The 23,235-nt window shown below is 40.4% G+C and overlaps 1 protein-coding gene across 2 annotated transcripts; it reads right to left on the bottom strand.

Annotated features, from left to right (window-relative positions):
* Positions 1 to 2,594: 2,594 nt before the first annotated feature.
* LOC116239430 (V-type proton ATPase subunit S1-like protein) lies at positions 2,595 to 23,193 on the bottom strand. 2 transcript variants are annotated; one of them, XM_090131222.1, is made up of 9 exons: positions 19,393 to 23,193; positions 19,123 to 19,296; positions 18,109 to 18,407; positions 12,518 to 12,558; positions 11,619 to 11,680; positions 9,543 to 9,784; positions 6,184 to 6,234; positions 5,037 to 5,280; positions 2,595 to 3,751 (listed from the first exon to the last, which is right to left on the bottom strand). In XM_090131222.1, exons 3-9 carry the CDS (start codon positions 18,234 to 18,236, stop codon positions 3,449 to 3,451), a joined length of 1,071 nt encoding a protein of 356 aa, XP_089987348.1. In that variant the 5' UTR covers positions 18,237 to 18,407; positions 19,123 to 19,296; positions 19,393 to 23,193; the 3' UTR covers positions 2,595 to 3,448. The 2 variants fall into 2 exon arrangements, with proteins under 2 accessions (XP_089987348.1, XP_031465389.2); XM_031609529.2 differs by lacking the exons at positions 19,123 to 19,296; positions 19,393 to 23,193 and having other exon boundaries at positions 18,109 to 18,465.
* Positions 23,194 to 23,235: the final 42 nt, after the last annotated feature.

Consider the following 23,235-nt stretch of genomic DNA (forward strand, 5'->3'; position numbering starts at 1 on the left):
ACTGCCAGCAGTGTTACAGCAAACAAACCAAGGTGTGAACCAGTCAGACATCAGCTGCATGCTCTTTCTTAGTGTCTAATAGAAATGGAGGAAATATTGGGAAGCATTCAAGCAGTGATGAGGAGAAGATCCACCCTGAAAAGTGCAGACATCAGGGGGTTGGCTGAACAATGGAAGTTACAGACAGAACTGAAAACCAATTTGCTGGTACCTGTGATACAAAAGGGGAAAACAATGCAGACAACAACCAGTGACAGTAACATGAGATGTAGAGCACCAGCAAGTGTTGGGTAACTCAGAGCAGCCATCTGTAGAAGAGGATTTGTCCTATCTGTCCAGCACCAAGTGAATACTAAATTGTGATTTCTTCTCATTTCAGCATTTTTATTATTATTTTAGTGAGTACACATTTCCTGCAACTAACAGGAGTAATTAACAAGAGGTATACCAAGACATGGAAGGACTTGCTGACATTTGTTGTTTTCCTCAATCTCCTATCAACATAACAGCTATGCCAAAGTAATGACAAAAGCCCCTGCTTGACACAAAGGAAGCAAAAGGCCTCACAGTGCTGCTGCAGTGAGAATTAACACTTCAAGAACTACGAGGAAAATGCCACCATTTTAAAAACTTCAAGTAAAACTAGAAAGCTTTCTTCAGGTTTGCAGAAATTCAGCTATACTTACTGCCCGTGGGCCCATGTTTTTTCTCCATCTTCACAGAGACCTCAGCCTCCTGCACTCATAATCAATGCTAAGCCAACAATACACCACTGCACATCGAAGAACACCACTTCCAGATCTTTCGGTTCTCTGCAGGTGTGAAGTTGGCTTATACCGAGGTGTAGGGGAATAATATAAAATTTAAACTACTGCAGCTGAAATATATGGTAAATAAATGTATGTACTGCTTCAGTTTGTTATTATCACAGTGCACAGTGAGAACTGCAGAGCCCATGAAATCAGAATCATAGAATCATCAAGGTTGGAAAAGACCACTAAGATCATCCAGTCCAACAACTAACCCATCCCCACCAGACCCAATAACCACATCCCTCAGTGCCGAATCTACAACTTTCTTGAACACTTTCAGGGACAGTGACTCCACCACCTCCCTGGGCAGCCTGTTACAATGCCATACCACTCCTGAGAAAAAAAGTTTCTGATACGCAGCTGCACCTTCCCAACCACAACAGATGCAGCTGCAAAATTATGCAGCGTGTGGACTGTGTAAAAGAGGTCATCTTTTGTTCAAGAGTCTGTTAGCGTGAATGTAGCTTGTTTTTGTAGCAGACAATGTTAACCTGAATTTTCTTATGTCAGAAGCAGAGCAACGGAATGCCTCTTGTTTTAATATATAGTGCAGTTGATAAGGTTTGCTTATCTGCCTCACAGAAAACAGCCTATCAGAAATCCAGGTTTTGTCTTTTTCAATCATGGTGCTTGCTTTTATACTGATGCTTTTTGATTCTCATTCTGCTTCTCCACTAAAACATCATTAACTCTTTACAAATATATGGTTACTCATTCCTGAGCACCATATTTCTTATCTAACTCAACTGGTGTATTTGTCACCCTTTCTGATCATTGCTAGCACACAAGTTGAAATATGATGATCCTGAGCATTTTCACTGCCAGGTGAGAAGTCCCAGCAGAGAGGAGATAACCACCAGTTGTACTCCATCACCCCTGACACAATAAGTGTAACTGCAATTCTGGCATCATTTTGAAAAAGTTGAGAACAGGAGAGATTTTTTTTGCCTTCTTTTGCCGTTTTTTATTCTCTGCATTCTCTTCCTTCCATGAAGTTTGCCTGGCACGTAGTGGGTACACAGTCATCTACCTTGCCCAAGTGCCTCACAGCAGAAAGCGCACACACATTCCCATCTTTAATTCTGCACCAACATTCTGTGCTGACACATGGGCAGAACATTATGTGGACAGGAGAACAGCTAGGGAAGGAGGTAATTTTGAAGCTCAGTCTGCCACTGATGAGTGTCAGTTATTCAGTGCCTGGTGGGAAAGCAGACTGCAGGCACAAGAGCACTGTTCTCCCAGCTCTGGAGAACATCACCTATTCAGCACTGACACGCTCAGCTTCTTATAACTTTGCCATCAACCTGCGTCTGTCACCGTGGTGTTTAAGGAAGGGGGAACCACATGTAGAATGCCGTCGACTTTTTATTTGCAGCTCCAAATCTTATTCGGATTCCCAAATATACCTGGTTTTGCTTGTATCCTTTATGAAACGCTTTATGTTTGACAGAGATTGGCCACAGGCAGCCCTGCCAAGTCCCCAGAAGCTTATATCCTACATCTGGTTACAGTTCAAAGATGACGTTTATTTTCCTCTGAAGTGCTTCCCTAAATCAACTAACTGCTTCATACTTCATGTCTGGTCTGCGTGTCATCTGTGCTAGTAAGTAAGAGCTCTTTGGACATCCCTCAGGATGCTTAAAGAGAACTGCAGGATAGGTTAAAAAGACCATAAACAACTAGCTAGCTCTGTTATTTTAAATAAAAGCATTTGATTATTAAATCTGCTTTTGTAGAAGATTTTCTAACATTCTGGAAATTCTTTTTGCTGCTGGGGAACTTCCAATTTCACTATGCTTGCATGTATTTTACATTTTAGCATTAGATATTCTCTATTTAGGTAAAATATTGGAAAACTAAAGGGATTTGATAGAGAAGAATAAAAATCTAGAATTATAGGGCATAATGCTCATAATCCTTCTTTTGGCATAAAGTTGAGCTGGGAAGTTAAGGGTAAGCCTTTGACCAGATGTCTGCTCCTCTCCCAGCAGATCTTTATGGTAAGCCTCCAGCTTACACAAAAGTATCAAGATGTCTCTGTACCACAACTATCACTGTTTCATCAATGTCGTGTGTAATACATAGCTTAAGGGGCTCTGAAGAAGGAGTTCATGCAGACAAAGAGGAAGGGTGTAATTTGGAATGCCTGAATTAAATATAATGAAAATACACACTGTAAAATGAACAGATGCTATTTTGTTAGGATAGATAGCAGACGAGTCAAAGCAATTACAAACCAAGAAAACTCTCATCTTCTGTAAGAATGAGCCAAGAGATTTTTTTAAATTTTATTTTTTGTCTCTTTATTTAACTTCAAAAAAATTCCATTAGTGATTCTTCTCTTCAGAATTTGGTAAGCTGGCTGCAAAGGTATGCATTTTGGTTTTGTACTACAGGAATAAACTCCTATCACATTATATCTGTTACTCACACTGGAATCTTTTTCTCTTGTTCCCGTTTTCAAAGGAAACTTTGAGATGGCTATCAATAAATAACAGGATAAATTGGATAAACAGTCTATTATCTATTTTTCCTTTCATTGGTTGGTGAAAAATTAGCACAAACTACATAGAACAAGGCCAGTAGAAAAAAAATATCACTTTCACTGTTTCACTGTGACAGCTAACACGCTGCTAAATATAGATTTTACAAAACTGCTGGCTTCTAAGTTCATACGATTCATTTCCACTAATTCTCAGTGGCTCTTTCTCATCCCCCATGTCACTGTCTTTCATTTGTGCAAAATAAGCAGGAGAAGCTTTGCATTCATGATGCCTGTCAAGAGATTTCAGGTGAATCAACATATGAAGAGTATAGGCGAGAACCAGCAGCAGAATTAGCGACATAACCAACCCCATAAGAATTGCTGGAGAGAAAAAGGATGCACAATCTTTTGCATAGGCAAAATGTCCTTCTTGAATGTTAAAACCTTGAATCTACAAAGAGAACAGAAGGGCTCATATTAAGTAAAATCTTTGCAAATAATTTTGTGACTTTGCTCTGGTGCCACTAAAATTTTTTGATTTAGTATCATCATATTACAAAATTATATCTTGCAATGGTATCTGGAGTTCATAGTGAGCTTATCCAGGTCAGTCTTCTGGAGACCAAAAGTTATTCTAAGCCCCATCACTCTGCTGCTCAAAGAATTTGCAGTTGTGTTTTAAACAGAATCTTCCATATCACTCTGAATACTTTGCTCACATTTAATTGTAAGTGTGGTACTTTCCTGGTACATGCATTTCCAGTATCATTTGTTAAGGATTTCCAGACTCTCTGTTTCAAACTGCACAAATTTCAATGCACAAAACATGCGTAATTGCCTACCCTAGTATTGGATTTTTATCACCAGATTCAAGCATGTGATACGTGGTAACGAATCAGCCCAACTATAAGAAGATGCATTCATCTATGGCCAGGACAAGCTTTACTCGTGACTTCAGTTCTAATGTGAAGTTTACCACATTGGCGTTCACAGAGTTGACTGCTTCACTAAAATGGGTTCATGGACATTTACCAAATGGGGACTAAAAGGGCAAAGAAGTCCTACATCTCTGCATTTACTTCTTCCATACTTGTTCTGCTTTACCCTCGCTAAAAAAAAAGTACTGATGGTGAGGTAGAGTAGAAGTACTCAGTGCAATCAGGGCTACTGGGCAATTTGGGCTGGGATTCATCCCCTAAAACTTACGTATCTAAAAGCAAAATATCCAAGCCAAGACATTTTACGGTCAATTATTACCAGATTCAGAAATATAGGCACTTTCAGCTGATGAGTAATCTCATCCTAAAATAAGGACTCAGGATGAGTTAGAAGAAATATCCACTGACTTTAGAGGCAGATTGGGGTGACTGTAACCAGAGCATAACGTTAACATTTCTTGTCTTCAAAAACTGAGTTAGATGAATCCCAACCTTGATGACTGGTTTTAAGAGTCCAGCTCAGAGACATCTAATATTGACATCTAATATTAATTTTACTTATCTCATTAAGAGGAAACCCAAGCATGGCACTACAGAAAAGCTATACAGCCCTACATTTGCTTTGACAGGAGAATGACTAGAGTAATTTAAATTTCCATTTCTATTTAATTTGCCGAAAGTTGTATGGAGGTTAGATAAATTGTACGCATGAGATCATAATACTTTCTTGGAACTTAAGTACAGAATTTACCATCAGTCTACCTATGGGATCCATTTGGCCTAATTCAACAACATTACCTGGAAATCAATGAAAGTAACTTCCCAGAGCTTTGAAACATCGTTTGCAGAGCTCGGTATCAGGAGGGCATCATATCTCTGCAAGCTGCTCACACGTTCACAGTGGAAGGAGTAACTTGCTGGTGCATATATTCTTGTTGCATTAAATGTTGCTTGTACAGAGTGGTTGTAAAGAAGCTGCAGCCTCTGTAAGCTGAACCAGTTCTGAACAGACAGCTGGTAATAGTTGGTTGTTAGTAACAATCTGAAAATATTTTATGGGAAAAAAGAAGAATACAATAGCAAGTCTAAGAGTTGTAACTATTAAGTTCACGTCAGATAACCTCAGAAGACCAACCAATATTATCAATTTCCTCCATTTATATTACTAAAACTTCATATGTGAAATGTGTTTCTCATTCCAAGAACACTAAGAAAAGGTAAACTTTTCTTTTGTTATCTACACTAAAGCTCATTTTTTGTGTGTACTGTTGTTTCTTACAGTTCCTTGGGTTTCACAGAGAACACTACAGGTTCATGACATACTCCAATATGCTAACCTATTTTAACTTTAGTAATGACACAGTAAGTTAGAAAGAGTGCATAGATGTGGAAGAAAAAAGGCTAAATTGATATGATCCACTACACACTCAATTTGTGCATGGAATCTTAGTAAAATACCATCACATACAAAATTATTTACCAGGAAATGCTGTTTTCTTTGGTCACCAACAAGCAAACATGAAGTAGGTCACAGTCTGATGCCTGTGCAGCCTACACTATCAGTTTTTTCAACAAAATTCCCCCCAAAAATTCAGCTAATTAACGGAGTCTAGCAAATATCTGAGACTACTCAAATGAGATGACGTGAACTTTTCTCATGTGTAGAGAATTCAACATAGAAGAAGAAATGCTGTAAGAAAATACAATAAACAAATAATACAGTTGAAAATGACAGCTCTGTTAAATGCAAATGTCTTGATTATATCACAGAATCATAAAATGTTTGTGTTGGAAATAAGATAATTGAAGATAATTTAGTTCTGAGTCCCATACCAAGGACAGAGACATCTGCTACTAGCTCACCCAAAAAAATCGCACAAGTAATTGCATACCAATAGATAATAACATATGATTGCATAATATTATTCTTTATCATATTACTTACCTAATAACAAGTCCCTTTAGATTTCCAATATCACCAAACTTCAGAGAAAGCCTAAGTCAAAAAGTGAGTAATGTCAGGCTAGATAAAAACTTATCTAAAATTTAAGAGAAAAAACAGCATAGAAAATTAAGCACAGTGACAGACAGTCTTTTACTCACTACACCTTTAAAATCTGTGGGAAAAAAAAAACTTACAATTATTAAATCTTCCTCCATTGAAATCCTGTAGTTCATATGTTAATTTGAATGAGGCCTAGACTTTACACAAAGAAAACAAGATATTTAAATCCTGCTGTTTCATCCTCAGTTGATAATTAGGTGCATTTGATCTATGCTCACTTTTTCAAGACAAAAAGGCTGATTTGTAATACATATATTGGTCAGGTATAACCTATACATGTTGTTAAGAAGAGCTACATGTAAACAGGCATGTAATCCTCATTTTTTTAGGTACTAGAGTGTAATAAAAGCAGATAGTATGGAAGTTTGAATGTTACACATATGCATCATTACAGCAATATAAATACACTGGCTTTGAGGTAGCTTTACAAAGCTTCTGTGCAGTCAGCACAGGCAATTGAAGTGAAAGGCCCTAGCATGTACAAAACTAATCAGAAACATACTATAAACTACTTTATGCTTTTTGTGATGCTGACTTACAGAACTTGTCAGCACCAAATGAGTGTTCTGGATATTTCTTCCACAGTGAATATGTATTAAATTATTGTACAAAATGATACAAGCCAGTTGAATAATTAAATGAGAAAACTTACATGCCAACTCAGTAACAAAAAGTGCATGCCTTCACAGGGAAGTACCTAAGTAGGTAGGTCTATACATTATCAGCAATCGCTGAATTGTATTCACCAAGCTGCGTAATTGAATCATGACTTGCAATTTGATTAAATGTGTGTGGTGGGCGCAAGAGGCGGAGCCAACTCTGCACTGAACCCACCCTTCTGCAGCACCCCATTGTTACCCACGCAGTCCATACTTGAGCTACACACAATCAACTCATGAAAATTACCACTAAAAATCATGTAATAACATTAAAAGTTTCTGATCACGTGGAGCCACATTACTAGCCACCCAGGGCCACAAGTGGGTTGCCCTCTCCCTCATACCTAGACCTTCCCTTATTTTATTACAAAGGCATATTATAGTTCAAAGATAGACACATCACAAAACAAGATTAGACACTGGCAAATATAACATGAAATTTAGTTGCTTGATCCAGGAATTGGTACATAAAAACCAAACCAACCAATCACTGGCTATTTTATTATATTAAATTTACATAGCAAATGCATATGCATTTGTAGCCAGGCCCTGGCTCCAGCTACTTCAGACAGTATAAAGGTAGTATGAAGCTAATCCAAAGCCACAGCACAGGATTATCTTAGCAAAGAAGGCGTCAAATGAGAGAAGTTTAAGGGACTTCTCTGGGGTGAGAACAACAGGGCAATTCATCATGTGAGCACTCAGCCAGATAATCCACTAAGTTATTAAGCCACTATCCATCATACCTGAGATGTCATGGTAGCCTGGTGAAATTCCCAGTGACTGGAAAAGGGGAAACATAGCTCTAATTTTTAAAAAGAGAAAAAAGGAAGACCCAGGAACTACAGGCCAGTCAGTCTCCCCTCTGTGCCTGGCAAGACCATGGAGCAGATCCTCCTAGAAACTACATTACGGTACATTGAAAAAAAAGAGGTGGTTGGTAGCAACCAAGATGGGCTCACTAAGGGCAAATTGTGACCTTCTACAGAGGGTTTACAGCATTCGTGGATAAGGGAAGAACAACTGACATCATCTATCTACAAAGCATTTGACACTGTCCCACATAACATCTGTATCTCTAAGTGAAAGCAACATGGAGTTGACAGATGGGCCACTCAGTGGAATTGGCTACCTGGTTGCACTCAAGGAGTTGAAGTCAGTGGCTCCACATCCAGGTAGTGATAAAGGGTGCTCCTCAGAGGTCCATATTGGGTTTGATACTATTAAACATCTTTGTTGGTGACATAGACAGTGAGACTGAGTGCACTCCCAGCAATTGAGCAGATGACACCAATCATAGCATCGTAGGATATCCCAAGTTGAAAGTGATCCATAAAGATCAACAAGTCTAACTCCTGGCACCCCGCAGATCTACCCAAAAATCAGACTGCATGACTGAGAGCATCGTCCAGACACTTCTTAAACTCCAGCAGCTCAGTGCCGTGGCCACTGCCCTGGGAGTCCATTCCAATGCAGTCAACTCATTGGAGGCAGAGGATGCCATCAAGAGGGACAGGCTTGAGGGACCTGGATGCCTATGTGAACTTCCTGGAATTCAACAAGGATAAGCGCAAAGTTCTGCACCTGGGTTGGGACAATCTCAATTATAAATACAGGTCGGGAGATGAGTGGCTTAGGAGCCACTTGGGAGTACTCCCTGCAGTACTTATGAGTACTGGTGAATGAAAAAGTGAACCTGAACGAGCAATGTGCACTTGCAGCCAAAAACATCAACTGTGTCCTGGACTGCACTAAAAAAAGTGTCGCTAGCAGGCTGAAGGAACTGATTGTTCCACTTTCAAGAGACCCTACCTTGAGCACTGTGTTCAGCCCTAGGGCTCCCAGCACAAAGAACACATGGATCTGTTGAAGTAAGTCCAGTAGAGGCCACAAGGATGCTCAGCGGGTGGAACACCTCTCCAACAAAAAAAGGCTGTGGGAACATCTCTACGATATTAAAAAAATGCATACCTTTCTAGTATGGCTAAAGAATAGGAGGATTTGGAATCCAGTTAGGTTAACTGGTAGGAGTGAGGCAATGAACTGTTCATACTAAAGTAATTCATGCCAGAACAGTATGCAAACCTGTAATTATTTTACCTTTAAGAATCAGCAATTCATAAATCACATTCTGGGACATGGGGCTACTTAACTCTCTCTAAAGACATAACTGCATTTTTACACTGTAAACAATACTGGCACATATCCTACGTAGAGGTAAGTAGTCCACCACCAGTCACTGCCAGCCTCTAAATCCTGATGTTTAGCATAGGGCCCATTATTCACTTTTCCAAACAGCAATTCAAAATACCTGGAGACTGAAGAGATCAATAGCTCCAATCTCAGATACTAATGGGAAACTGGCTGGCCACAAGGACTGACATTACTGAAGATGAAGACAGACACGTACATCTATATGCCAAATGAAACATTCATCTGAAAGCATCTAATCCACACGGCCTTGCTGGCTGCAATGTGCCCCTGATATACTGGGGCTCTATACTACATATGACAAGGTTTGTTTCTTCAATATTTACTTACTAGACTTGTTATCTGGTACTAGTTTCACTGACATCTTACATTGCATTGTCTTCACTGCAGTTTGAATCTCCAACATCCACTGTTGCATGGACACCAAATGTCTTCTCTGTCAAATCCAGCTGTGTGTGGTTTTCGAACTTAATCATGATCCTCTTGGCCCAGAAGAGAATGCAAGGGATGCCATTAACTGTGACATTGAGAGGGCTGTAGTGGCTATGGGTGAATGGCCTCCAGGATGCTCTTTCCAGCTGATCCCTTCTGCTCAAGTTGTAGCTGACAACCTGAAGGACCATACAGAAGATAAGTATCAAAAGAAGGGTACTGCAAGAGATATTCTCCACCCTACAATAAGGTGGCCACTTGGAAAGCATTGCTAGGTTTTAGCTGCAGCAGTACTGAGGTAGGGATGCACAGAAGTACCTGTCTCACCCCTCCCAACACTGGGCAGCATACCATACAGACCTTTAGCTCCAACACAACTGGCAAGATAGCTAATACAAGCTAAAGTTGTTTTTCAAGTCACTCTACAGAAATATTATTAGAGTAACTGACATTTTTTTTATCCTATCTCAGCCCAGCACAATCAGAGCTGCCCAATACAAGAAGATGAAGTAATGCTAGAATGCTAGAAATGCTGCTGACCCCTGCAAAAGGCTCTCTAAGACTCAGCTGTGGCAAAGCATACAGTCTACCATACCAAAAACACTTTAGGCAGCTCTAAAGGTGGGAAAAAAAATCAATTTTAAATTGACCTTAGACAGTTGGGCCCATAGCATGGCTCAATGTGGATCTCTGCTTTTACAGAATCAGTAGTTCATACTTTGACATAGTTTGACAGCAGGACAAGGGGAAATGGTTTTAAGCTGAGGGAAGGGAGATATAGGTTGGATGTCAGGGGGAAATTCTTTACGGAGAGAGTGGTGAGGTACTGGAACAGGCTGCCCAGGGAGGTTGTGGATGCCCCGTCCCTGGAGGTGTTCAAGGCCAGATTGGATGGGGCCCTGGGCAGTCTGGTCTAGCATTAGGTGGAATGGTGGTGGCCCTGCATGTGGCAGGGGGGTTGGAGATTCATGATCCTTGAGGTCCCTTCCAACCCTGGCAATTCTGTGATTCTGTGATTCTGTGATTCTGTGATAACATTAAACACTGGAACTGCAGCTTCCACCATGTTCTCAAAGAACGTCAGAAAAAAAATCCTATTCCATCTGAGCCAAAGAAAGACAATTTGACTGTGAGATTATATAAAGTGAGACAGTAAGTTAGAGTTCAGAAAGGATTTCAAAATTTGTCATTTTCATATTAAGATTTCCAGATTTTAGCTCTTTTTCAACTATGCATGCATCCTATTTAAACATAATAATGCATGTAATGTCTGCATGGCTGTTTTGCATTGAGCAAATTCAAAGCACGAACAAAAACAAAGTAGGTATCCTTTCTAAGTTTCAGTCACAAACAGCACCTTATCAGGCTCCAGAAGGGACACAGTTAAGCCCCAAAGCTTTGTCTTGGCTTAAAGAGATGGGTTTTTTGCTGTTAAGATTAGCAAATCACATCTCCCAGCTCAGACCCTGAAAGACCCTTTTGATACTTGACCTCACATATGGCACAAGGCTGCTTTAGGAATTAAAATTAGTAAGTACTCACAGCAACAAGCAGAAAGCAAGGTAAGATCAGCAAGAAACACTGACTATGAATGTTATTTGGACAAGTAATAACGCTGTGTTCTCAGAATTACCAATAAATAAGAGAGGGGAGCCTTTTCCTTATCAGTTTCGCTTCAGATATTTTTTTTGTACCAAGCAAAATACTGGGCACTGCAGTCAAATGCAGTTGTACAGAAGAGGAGGAGTACAATTTGGTTCTTCTAGAACAACGCTGTGCCTGAGCCCAGTGACAGCACCAGCAATGAAGCCTTACCTCACTGCTTAGAAAAGCAGAGACACTGAAATGCACGTTGGGAATCAATAGCAAACCACAATGACTCAGAATTTTGTTAGCTATTTCTTGTAAATAATAGATTATTTAATTCAATAATAGAAGTTAAAAGATCTCAGCATGTTACTGGAAAAAAAAAAAAGGACAAAACTTTTCTGATACAGTTCCTGCAAGCATTACCTGTGCAATTGCCACTTGATTTACATTGAATTTTGGCTTCACACCACCATCATAGCGTCGACCTGCAGATAAAAGTGTGTTATGAGCCCACACAGAACGTATCCACTTCTTGTACAACCACAATCTTGCATGTTCTGGCACAAGTAGCCTTGAACAAGATATTTTATTTTGTTTTGGAAAATGTGTGTCTTGATGCAAATATCACCTTCAACATCCATCTTATGTTTTAGTTTACCTTGCTCATAAAATAAAGTCTCCTTTTCAGTGAATATCATGCCATCCTAGCTGGGAAGAACTCCAGTGGCCAAAAATGACAGGATTTAGCCTATCCACATATACATGTATATACATCTCACACTTAATAAAACCTTACTTTTTCTTTATGCAACAAGCTGTTTTCAAAAAGTGTGTGTTGAATTACAAGGCAAGAGCCTGTGTAGGAATTTCTTTCCCTGCAGGGGACAGAGATGGGAACCTGTGACAAACAGATGGTCTGTCTATCTCCACGAGTTAGGACAGTGTTCTCCACTGTTAGGACAGTGAAGATTTGTAGGAGTGAACTCGCTTCATGGACTTTCTCACATCTTCACCTTTCAAACACTTAGCTCTGTTTTCATCTGATTAAAAAAAAAAAAAAAAAAAAAAAGGAAAGAAAGAAAAAAAAAACCCAAAGACTTCTTTGTTCTATATTCTCACTATATTTCAGAGTCAATTAGTACATGATTGTTTTAACCAGGCAAATCCCTTAAAGGATATCTGTTAAAGATGGATATGTTTTAACAGAACACTTGACAAAACAGTCAGCAATACCAGAACGAGCAGCTCCTGGAAATGAAGATTTTTTTACAGCTGCACTGTCAGAGCCAGTATCCAGGCATTTAGCCCACTGAAAGCCTTACCAGTTCTTTGCAGAGAATCTTGATCTGAAACTACATGTGAACTAGAAGAGAAGAGAAAAAATATTTACTTTTTCAGCATCTGAAGTCTCCAACAGGTTCATATGGAAGAGCTCCTGCTGCTGTGTTTCATTCAGTATAACATTCACAATACAAAATACTTGAAAAGATGCATGCAAAGACCAGAACAATGTAAGGACAATGAGCAAGAGTAATACCAACTTAAATGCCTTCATCTTAGTGGCAGAATGGTGTGAGACACAGCATCATAACCTCATGTAGAAGGAACACAGAGCAGCCTTGAAATCCATTTCTATCACATCTAAGCAGCTCTAGCAGCAAGGGAATTCCATCTTTCTGCACTTGGCTCACTCAAAACCCATGTAATTCCATGAGCCAGCAGAGTGCCCAGGTGGCCTAGAAGACCAATGGTATTTGGCTTGTATCAGAAATAGTGCAGCCAGCAGGAGCAGGCAGAGGATTGTCCCCCTGAACTCTAATCTTCTGAGGCTGCACCTCGAGTACTGTGTTTAGTTTTGGGCCTCTCACTACAAAAAAGTAATTGAGGCTCTGGAGCGTGTCCAGAGAAGGGCAGTGAAGCTGGTGAGGGGTCTGGAGCACATGTCCTGGGGGAGCAGCTGAGGGAACTGAGTTTGTTCAATCTGGAGAAGAGGATGCTCAGGGGAGGCCTTAATGCCCTCTAAAACTCCCTGAGAGGAGGTATAGCAGGGTGGGGAGTGGCCTCTTCTCCCAGGTAACAGTGACAGGACAAGAACGAATGGCCTCAAGTTGCACCAGGGTAGGTCCAAGCTGGACATTAGGAAAAAATTTCTTCTCAGAAAGAGTGATGAGGTACTGGAACAGGCTGCCCAGGGAAACCGGAGTCACCATCCCTGGAAGCATTCAAAAGAAGAGGGCAGATGTAGCACTGAGGGACATGGGTCATGAGCATGCTGGACGTGGGTTGATGGTTGGACTGGATAATCTTAGAAGTCTTTTCCAGCCTTAATCATTCTATTATTCTATCATCTCACACATAACATCTAGTTTACTCTCATGGTTTGGAAGGGCAAGAGGCTCCTTCTTCTCATCAGTGCCTCCCTAGCAAAAGCATCTTTTCATAGGCATACTCTGTGCTGCCAAGAATAGACTTGTTGTGCACCCCTGCAAACTCCTCAAACCCAGAAGGCAAAAAAGAGAAAAGTGAGGGGAGTTCATATCCCAGCTTGTCACTTTGTCACCAAACAGCAGGCCTGATGAGCAGCTCTGCTCCTGACCATACAGGACAGTCAGTCCCTTCAGCAACCAAGGCAATAAAACAGAAGACAGTCCACAGAGAAAATGTGACACAGTACAAAAAGACAGCTACGATCTGCAGCACAATGCACTGACTCTAATCTGAGCTGAACGAGCCAAAAAGATTTTATGTTATAAATATAGATAACACTGTTCAAAATCAGTTTGGCATTTTAATTAGACAAAGTGAGCCCAGCTCTTTCTCCAGTCAAGAGCTGTTAAATCCCACAGACTTCAATGAGATGGTGCACTTTCAGCATGGGTCCCACTCTCACCACATTTCTGAGCCAGGTGTTAGCACTAGGATAGTTTTTTTAAACCACTGCTTCGTAAGGAAGGAGCAGAAGCAGAGTAGTTTTGCTATGTCTACCAAACCTAAGCAATCCAGAGCATAATTCCAAAGTAAATTTGTTTACTGTAACTTCAATAGAATCCCACTGAGATGCATGTACTGGGCGTATACATCAACTGCCCTTTACCTAAGGCTAATTCTGGCCCAACCTGCACCAGAAAGACACTGTTAGATCACACAGCAGACTTCAGCATCTTCAAGAGTCCAGTGCAAGGAACAAAAACTGGCTGTCTCAAGATATGACCAAAACAGACTTAATTTTGTTCTCTTGATCAAAGCTCTCTAAAAGCTTCTATACTGACTAGGAGCATAGGCTGTGTCATTAGGGCCCAATGGTAATTTCCTCTCCCAGTTTTTCAGGACAGATTGTGCTTTTGGGACAGAGAAGGCAGCAGCTCATCTGGGCATTTTTTCAAAAACAAAGCTATAAAAATGAGGCACACCAAAAAGAAATTGATATGAATTATTTAGATACTAACTCTAGTTATATTTAGTTATATCTACATATATTTAATTCTGTTAGTTATACACTTAGCTTCTTAGCATATGCTCAGTTAAAAGCTCAAGGCCCATTATTACATTTGGAAATAGCCACGCTGAAGCAAGTAGACTAAAACTAGGACGTGAGGAGACAGGTGAAATTGCATAATTCAGTTAATTTCATCACTGGACTTGAGTGGTTTTTATGTTGCTCTGAAAAGAGAAAGGGTTGTATTATGATTGTTGGTAAGAAAGTCATTACTTATCTCCCATCGGGATAATGCTAATACAATGGCCATGCCAAGTGGTTCACCTTAAGGAATACTAATTAATAAGCAACATAAGGCCCTCAGGAGAGCAAAGAATGAATGAACGTATGAGGCACCATACTCCTGACAAAAAACTCCGCAGGGCTATGCCTTGAACACAGGTACAAATGCCCTCCACACAGCCTGTGAGGCTCAGGCTGAAGTCTGTGACAACACAGTCTGACTCCTTCACATCACATGCAATATACCACAGCAATACACAGCCATGCTGTTCCTGAAGGCCAAACTGCTTTTTTCAGCACAAAGATATTCAAATATAGATGAATGCGCACAGCTGATGAAATATTCATGCTTTCATGAGGAATGTAGTAGAGAGTGTGACCCAGGAATCACCGCTAAGTATCACAGTGTGACAAATGCTCTCAGCCACATGGCAGTCTTCTCACACACTTGGGATGCAGGCAGAAGCACAGGAGCGGAATGCCTCCACCTGGGTACTTCTTTTTCTTACCCTGCTCACCAGCAATGCCAGCTTCCTCCTTACCTCTTGTATTCTGTGTGAAACCCCACTAAGGGGTTTGCTTTGTCTCACTACAGCCCAGCTGTGGCACAGACAGTGGTATATGGTAAGGATCGCCTCCCTTTCTCGGAGCAGAAAAAATCTGACTGCTTTTGACATTTATAACCCTGAGGTTTCATGGAAGCATGTCATCTGTGACAGAAACAGGTGGCCTTCAATAACCATCCCAGTGTCAAATCAGAGGCCCTTTCAGCCAAGACCAATTGACAGGTGATTTCTGGCAGCCAGGAGCTTTTGCCCTCGTAAGATGAAAGCATTATAAGAAATAATGGGAAAAGTTAACAGTGAAATAAGACCACATATTTGCTTGTATACACAAAACATTAATTACAGTAAGGGGAGAAAGGAAACTACCTCTAGCTAGAGCAAATCATTTTAGCAAACAAAAACATACACATGACTTATAAAAACGTAATTCTTTTTCAGCCATTCTGTCCTATAGTAACTTCAAATTCAGGAGCACACACTGTGTATGCTTTGAGGACTAACATATTTCTTTACCAATTCAGAAATAACTAGTCCAGACGCAAGCAGGCAATATCCTGTATGTTGAACTTACCATTCTTAGTGTGTCAGGAGCCCACATGAAATTGGCTTAGCCCTAATACAAAGCACTGGGATGACTAATCACTATGTAAAACCCAATTAAATAAGATTATAAGAATAAAGAAGTGTAAATTCCCTCTTATCAGACAACATTATCCATCTATGTAAGATAACAAAGTCTAACTTTGTACCTAAACTGTTCATGTAGACTCCACCCCTTGAAGACTCTCATGCGAGCAGCCACTTGGCCACCGAAGTGAGCAAAATGAATAAACCTGGGATGCAAAAATGATCAAGTGTGGAGGCCATACTTCTCATGCCATCAGCTTAAAATGTTTCAGGCGAAGCAATAGGGATGGCTGTCTTTTACTTTTCATATTACTGCTCTCACAAACTGCATCAGGTGCCAAAATACACTCTGCTGCAGTATTTATTCCAACTATCACACACTCGTATTGTCCAGCTGCAGACTACCTCACTGACTGTAAAACTGGTGTCAATAATTTATGAAGTGTTTATTTGAAAAATAATGTGAACCTTCATACTCACTAAATATGAAATTATGATGACCAAAAGAGGGGAATGCTTACTGAGCAGTTGGCAGCAACAACCAGATTGTAGTCCCAGGGACGCTGTTCATATGTAATATCTCCAAAGTTATTAAATTATAATTGTGAGTCACATTCAAAGTAAAATCTAGTTCCTCCTAAGAAATGTACCTAACAAAAACTGTAATTAAATTTAGAATATATCTGTTGAAGTTATATCATAAAAAAAAAAAAAAAAAAAAAAAAAAAAAAAAAAAAAAAAACCACATCTACAAAGCCTGCATCTCTTTGCAGATTTTAAATATTTAGTGTCACATTTTGGTAGCTCCATCTGTGATGGAACACAGGGAGACAGATTTACATAATTACTTTGTTTTGCACTGAGTATTGTTTCATCTGTACTTTAGTAGAATTAGGACCTACAAAAAATTATAGTTCTGTATATAAATAACAAAATTGAGTTCATAGAAAGTCTGGCAAATTATAGGTATGATCTCACCTCCACTGAATGCAAAAGTTGAATTCCCATTCAATTCCACAGCAACAGAAGCACAACTACATTTCTTAATTTTTATTAGAATAAAGTTCATGCAGTGTTTCACTTCCTTCTCTCTAATTTTGATCTGATAGCAAAGAAGCAATTATTCTAAGAAGACACAGACAAATCTGAAAACTGGCAAAGGAGAACAAGAAGTAAGCTATTTAAATGAAAACATATTGTAGCACTTACTGGTAACTGACTACCAGCTCTCCTAATACAAGCTTAAGCAAATCACCACATGTCCTTCTTGCCTTAGTACAGATTTTATTGCCAGCTGTGATCTTCATCAGCATATTTGATGCTTGTTATTAGTGCCTCGGGGACATAATTCAACTAATACAGTTTAGGCTCTTTACACTTTTAAAATGCTTGGCATTAGAAAGTTCTCTTTCCTTTACTTTAATTTGGGCTTCCTATTAATATTTCATTAAATTAAAAAATGGCACAATAAACGGAGATGAATCCAAATTCCTTGTAATTTCTTAACCGTAAGACTTTTTAGCAATGCTGAATTCACGCTTCTGCACAAGTAGAATATTTTAGCACCCACATTTCATGGAGTAGTTTTCACACCCTTGATGCTATTCTATTTATATCTATTAAATCAAAATAAAAAATAAAATAATAAATAAATAAATAAAAGAATAAAGTAAAAAAAGGCCAGAGAAAGTCAGAGCAAGAGAATCATGAGCAAGAGAATCATTAAGTGTAAGACAGATGATCAGAAAAATTCATTTTTAAACCATTTTTAGTGTTACACATAAAATTGTTTTAAAGTTGCTTTTTTACACAGCGTAGGCTTCAAAATTTCTATTAATTTCTACATTCACCTCAGCTGTTCTCTGAGAGGAAAACTGGAACCATGCCCTGATATTCTAAACCACAGCCAAATCTCCCGCATGACACACGCCACTAAAGGACCACATTTGACACACGCACCCAACTTCACCAAGGGTCAGTCAGCAAGCACTCCATCACTCACCTGCCATCCACTGTGGCAAGCGTTTGTTCCACAGCTGCTGGGAGGCCCAGGCATGAGAACAGAACGAACAACCTAAGTGCGGCGTTTCTTTCCATGGAGAAGAGCCGGTGCCTCCACACCGAGCACATCTGCTCCTCTGGGCTGGGGGGGGCTGCGCGGCCCCGCACGCCCGGCGGTGTGATGGACAGCAGATGCAGCCAACGAGAGACGTCTCTGCTCTGGAACCCAGCGGGAGAAAGTCTCTGCGTGTTCACTTGTACGCTGACTGCATGCACCGACAGTAGGCACGGCCCGTGTGCCTGCGAAGGAAGGATTACTGGTTTGGGGGCAAAATGCACTGGGATGTGTGAGATGTCTTTCAGGAAGAAAAAAAAAAAAAGAAATGGGGAAAAAAAAAAAAAAAGGTGGGGGAAAAAAAAAAAAGGAAAGAAAGAAAGAAGGGGAAAAAAAGAAATAAAAGAAAAAAAAAAAAGGGTGGTCTCTACAAGCTCTGACTACACTAAAGCTGCACTCAGCAGTGCTTGTTATCTGTACTCAACCTAAACCTTACAGAAGGGTAAGGCTGTGTTTCCAAATAGCTCATAAATTCTCCTATCTGTGTAATTATCCTCATAAGGATTATCTGTATTCTAAAGAAGACTTACAATACCTTTACAATACTAGTGCTATTTTACTGATTGGAATTAGACTTAAAGAGCTAAGAAGTCAAACATTCAGAGTTGGTTAACTTCAGTTTCAGTCAATTTGTGTGCACCCACCTCTCTGGCTTAGTTGTTTATATACTCAGAGACAATGCAAAGCAGAACTAACATTGCCAAATGTCCACAAAAGGACAGTGCCTTGGTTTGGGAATTGTCAGACTGAGGCTCCAGGGTCCACACCTAGCACAGGTTGGATCAAGTTGTTCTGACAAGGACAGGTGGGTCATGGGCAGGCACCTCCTTCTATAAGACCTCTGTCCTCATGAGACATCAAAATGGACTTCCAAGTTGGATATTAGGAAAAATTCCTCACTGAAAGAACGCTGGAACAGGCTGCCCAGGGTGGTGGTTGGAGTCACTGTTCGTGGAAGTTTTCAAGAAACATGGAGACACGGCACGGTGGGGATGGGTTAAAGTGTTGGACTAGATGATCCTAGTAGTCTTTTCCAACCTTAATGATTCTATGGTTCTATGACTGCAGTTCTATCTGTGTGGGAAAGAAGAGGGTAGGGCACAATGATTTCTCAAACCCTACTGTCCATGCGCTTTCTTTACATAAACTCAGTAACAGCATAATGCTCACCTCACTAACAGCAACTTGAAATCAAAGTATCTGCACAGGGAAAGCTGAAGTAAGGTAGTTTCTGGTAGTTTACTGGTAGAAGTAAGTAGTTTCTGCTGGATCCACTGTCAAAACTGTGCTCTTCCACCTGTTCACATCCAGTCTGGCCTCAGTTGTGAGCACAGCTATGACTGGTAATCAAATTGAGAAAAAACCTCTGACAGAAACGCCTTTTTAGTATAGCCTTCAGCATCAGCAGCACTTTCTTGAAAGATCAGTCTTGAGAGGCAGTTCAGACCAGCACTCAGCTCACATTTGCAGCTATGCTGCACCCTTTTCCATTTAAATATCCAGGCAGGAGATAGCCACGACCAGTTCCAGCCAACAGCTGCCTTTATACATCTGTATATTTATGGTCATATACCATACCCAACCCATACCCAGTCTATACCCAACCGTAAGGCACATTAATGCCTTGTGTGGCAGCTAATGTAAGCTACCCACTGATGTGATCGTGGAATAAGACCTACTCCACTGATTAAGAGCTCCTGTCTATTGCATTCCAAATACAAGATTAAGATAGGGGCTTTAGCATTGTAACTATTCAAAAGGATTTGCCATCTTAATTTCTCTTTCAGGGATACAGATGGTACTCACTAATGTTAAAAATCTCTCAACAGCTTGTCCAGAGTCATGCTGCTTCTATCCAATTTAAGGTGGAATCTAAATACTCATGAGAGTCCTCACATGAAAAATGAGGTGAGGAAGAGCAGTGAAAAATAATGAACAAGTGACAATAAGCTCAATATTTTCCATGGAACACCAGAAATTTATGATCCCAAATCAGCAGAATAAATACACCAGTAAAGAGAAGTGGCTCAGCTGAGAACTTTAAGAAATCATGAAAGGAGGCAGAAGTGTCACACACATTTCTAAAAGTTAGTAAGCCTCTAAAATAAAGGACATGCTAAATTCTTTAGTATTCCTGATGCATAGTTCCTTTTAAACAAGCTTTTGAGTTTTTTAGTGGTTTTTTTTGTTTTTTTTTTTTTAGTATTTTGTTTTAAATAAAAATGCACAGAGTCTTCCTATTTGTGCCTTGGGATTTCACACGTAGGTATTTTGTACATGTTCATTTTTCACTGGTACAGGAGCAAATGCTAAGAAAGAAAAATGCTGAAATACAAATACTTGCTGCACAGATTAACAAACTGTGCATCCTTTGAAGTGAGAAAGGGAGATAAAATGGTATCGACAACACTTGGCAGACCACAGCTAAACTATGTCACTATAGGCTGAATTCAGTGAAAAGTCTATTCTCTGTCAACAGAATGTATATTTAATTGTTCTTCTGCCAGCACATTTCTGTGGGGCTTGCAATCTCACAGGGAAAATGCTTTTTCAGTCCATATTTCACAGAGCGAGGAGAAAAGTACATATTAGTGTGCTCAGAAATAAGGTTCTTTTGCAGACAACTAAGAGAACATGTAATGCCAAACTGCTAACACAGGTTAAACCAATATGAAAATATACTTTCTCACTACATACTACTAGCACATGCTGATAGTAATTCACTAACTAGCACTCATCACCTGAGAAACTGGAAGAAGCAATGAACATGAAGAAAAGTCCTTCCTTACCTCTTGGTATTTGCTGATAATATAAAGCATTCTGTGCCATTCTTAAAAAGGTTCCTTTTGGTTGAGCTTCAAGAATAAACAGACTATACTGAAAGCAAAGAAGCCATCCTATGCATACACTTTGTTCTGGTGAAGAATTATGACGAACATCCAACTCTGCAACAAAATTTCTATGAAGCCTGAAAACTTTTTGAATGGAGCTTCTATGCAGTAGTCTTGACTAGGAAATGATTAGACGAGCTCTTGTGATTTGGTTGACAAACTACTGTTATATTTGCACATTTTATGTTGAAATCACACAGACAAGCAAAGCTAATCAAATGTACCTTAATCTGCAACTACATACATACACCATGGACAAAGGTGAACAAAGGATCATGGGCAAAACCCAAATTCTGTTTTATGGAACACACAAGGTTACATTCAGTTCCATAAATGCATCCAACAAACTTCCTAGGAGACAAAGCCAACAATAAACTAACAGTTTTGTCTACATATCACAAGGTGGGCTACGGTGGGCTGACTGGCTACTATTTCTAATAAGAAGATTAAAATACCGTTTATTGTCATGATTTCTCCATCTGACAGTAAGATACTGCTTAGGATTATTCTTCATGCAAAACTTCTCCTTCTGATGATTAAGCTGCTATCACTTGTTTATTTCTTAGCAACATGGTATTTCAAACACCTCTGCTGCAAAATGTATAGCAGTCAGGGAGAAGTTACAGATCTCACTGTGCCTCTTTTTGGATCTGCACTTACTCCTCTTATTGTTTGGGATTTATCTTGCAGAAAAGGTAGTTAAGAAAGCAGTTGGCAATTATATTCAGAGTAAGGATTCAGAGTTTCATGTAGTTTGTGAAACAAAAAATCACAAAGACCGACAGGTAAGCCAATCAGCATTCCTGGCCTTCCACACACCCCAAAGTGTGTCACCACAGTTCAGCAGCAAGCCTTCTGTCAAAGAAGATGATTACATAAATGTTGATGGAGGCCTAGAGATGACAGCTGTTCTGCCTGATGCTTCAGTGATTATGTACGCAGTGAGTTTGTGTGCAACGAACAAGAGTGCAGACATAATTTTAAACATGGATAATTTATCTCTTTGAAGGGCATCTCCTCAGGCAAACAATGGCACAATTTATTTTCAACGCAGTTTACCTTCAGATGACATATCAGGTCACTGTGATCAGAACAGCTTTTTAAAGTAACATGCCTAACAAAATAACAAAGTATGACATATAAGCAACTGTACAAACACTTCAGAAACCATTACTGTTTTTCTAGTCTAAGATAAGGTGTTCCTCTGGTTCACAAACAGCTACAATGGATTGATTCCCGAAGTACAACAAAAGCATGGGCAGAAAAATTGGCTTTATTTAGAAAAAAATTATCCCGGTTTCAGCAAAATCTCCACTTGGCAACTAATTTGCCTATGAGCTTTTCAATCAAATATACCACACAGACACTGATTGTAAGTTAGGTTAGATCTTACGAGGAAACTCAGCACAGTGAGAGTACTGAGGCCCTGGCACAGCTGCCACAGGCCTGTGGTGCCCCATCCCTAAAGGCCTGAGGTTGGATGGGGCCCTGGGCAGCCTCATCTGGGGGGGAGGACAACGTGCCCACAACAAAGAGTTGGAACTGGGTGAGCTCCAAGATGTCTTCCAATCCTATGACTGAGTATATGGGAGAAAAAAAAAAAAAAAAAAAGGGAAACATAGAGCAGTCTGTGTCACAGCACTGATCTGCCACGGAGAAGGGAAGTCCCAACACCCTAGCGGATGGAGCAAGCGGAACGGAGCCTCAGCGCCCCGCGAGCACGTTGCGGAGCACAAAGGCATGAGGCACACCGGCCTCCCCCCGCCTCCTCACCGCGCCGAAATGGCGGCGCCCGCGCGAGGGCCGGCGAGCTCACAGCGCCCCCTGGGGGCCGGGCGGTCCCCAGCTCCTCGGGAGGAGCCGGCGCAGCTCCGCGTCCCCGTCGCGGAGGACACCTCAGCCTTGGCGCGTTACCGAACAATTGCCTTAGCGCATCGAAGACCGCCGTTTGCTTCAGTACATTCCGTCACAACTTCCTTCCTAGCGGCTTTTATACACCTAGTTAGGCCCGGTACTCTGTAAGATCTTAGAACGTTTTTACGAATTTAAATCTCTTTTAACTACCGGACCGGGGCTCCGCAACGCCCACCCACAGCTCCGCACACGCCCGAAGCGGCCACGC

The sequence above is a fragment of the Phasianus colchicus genome, chromosome Z (assembly GCF_987193195.1).
Source record: "Phasianus colchicus chromosome Z, bPhaCol1.hap1.1, whole genome shotgun sequence".
In the NCBI taxonomy this organism is placed as follows: domain Eukaryota; kingdom Metazoa; phylum Chordata; class Aves; order Galliformes; family Phasianidae; genus Phasianus; species Phasianus colchicus.

Bases quoted from the DNA above. Each gene is read 5' to 3' on its own strand.
- LOC116239430 (XM_090131222.1), bottom strand. From the start codon at position 18,236: ATGTGCTCGGTGTGGAGGCACCGGCTCTTCTCCATGGAAAGAAACGCC. The intron at 11,681-12,517 runs GTAAGGCTTTCA...TTTTATCTGCAG, and splicing joins AGATTCTCTGCAAAGAACTG to GTCGACGCTATGATGGTGGT. The intron at 5,281-6,183 runs GTAAGTAATATG...AAATATTTTCAG, and splicing joins CTAAAGGGACTTGTTATTAG to ATTGTTACTAACAACCAACT.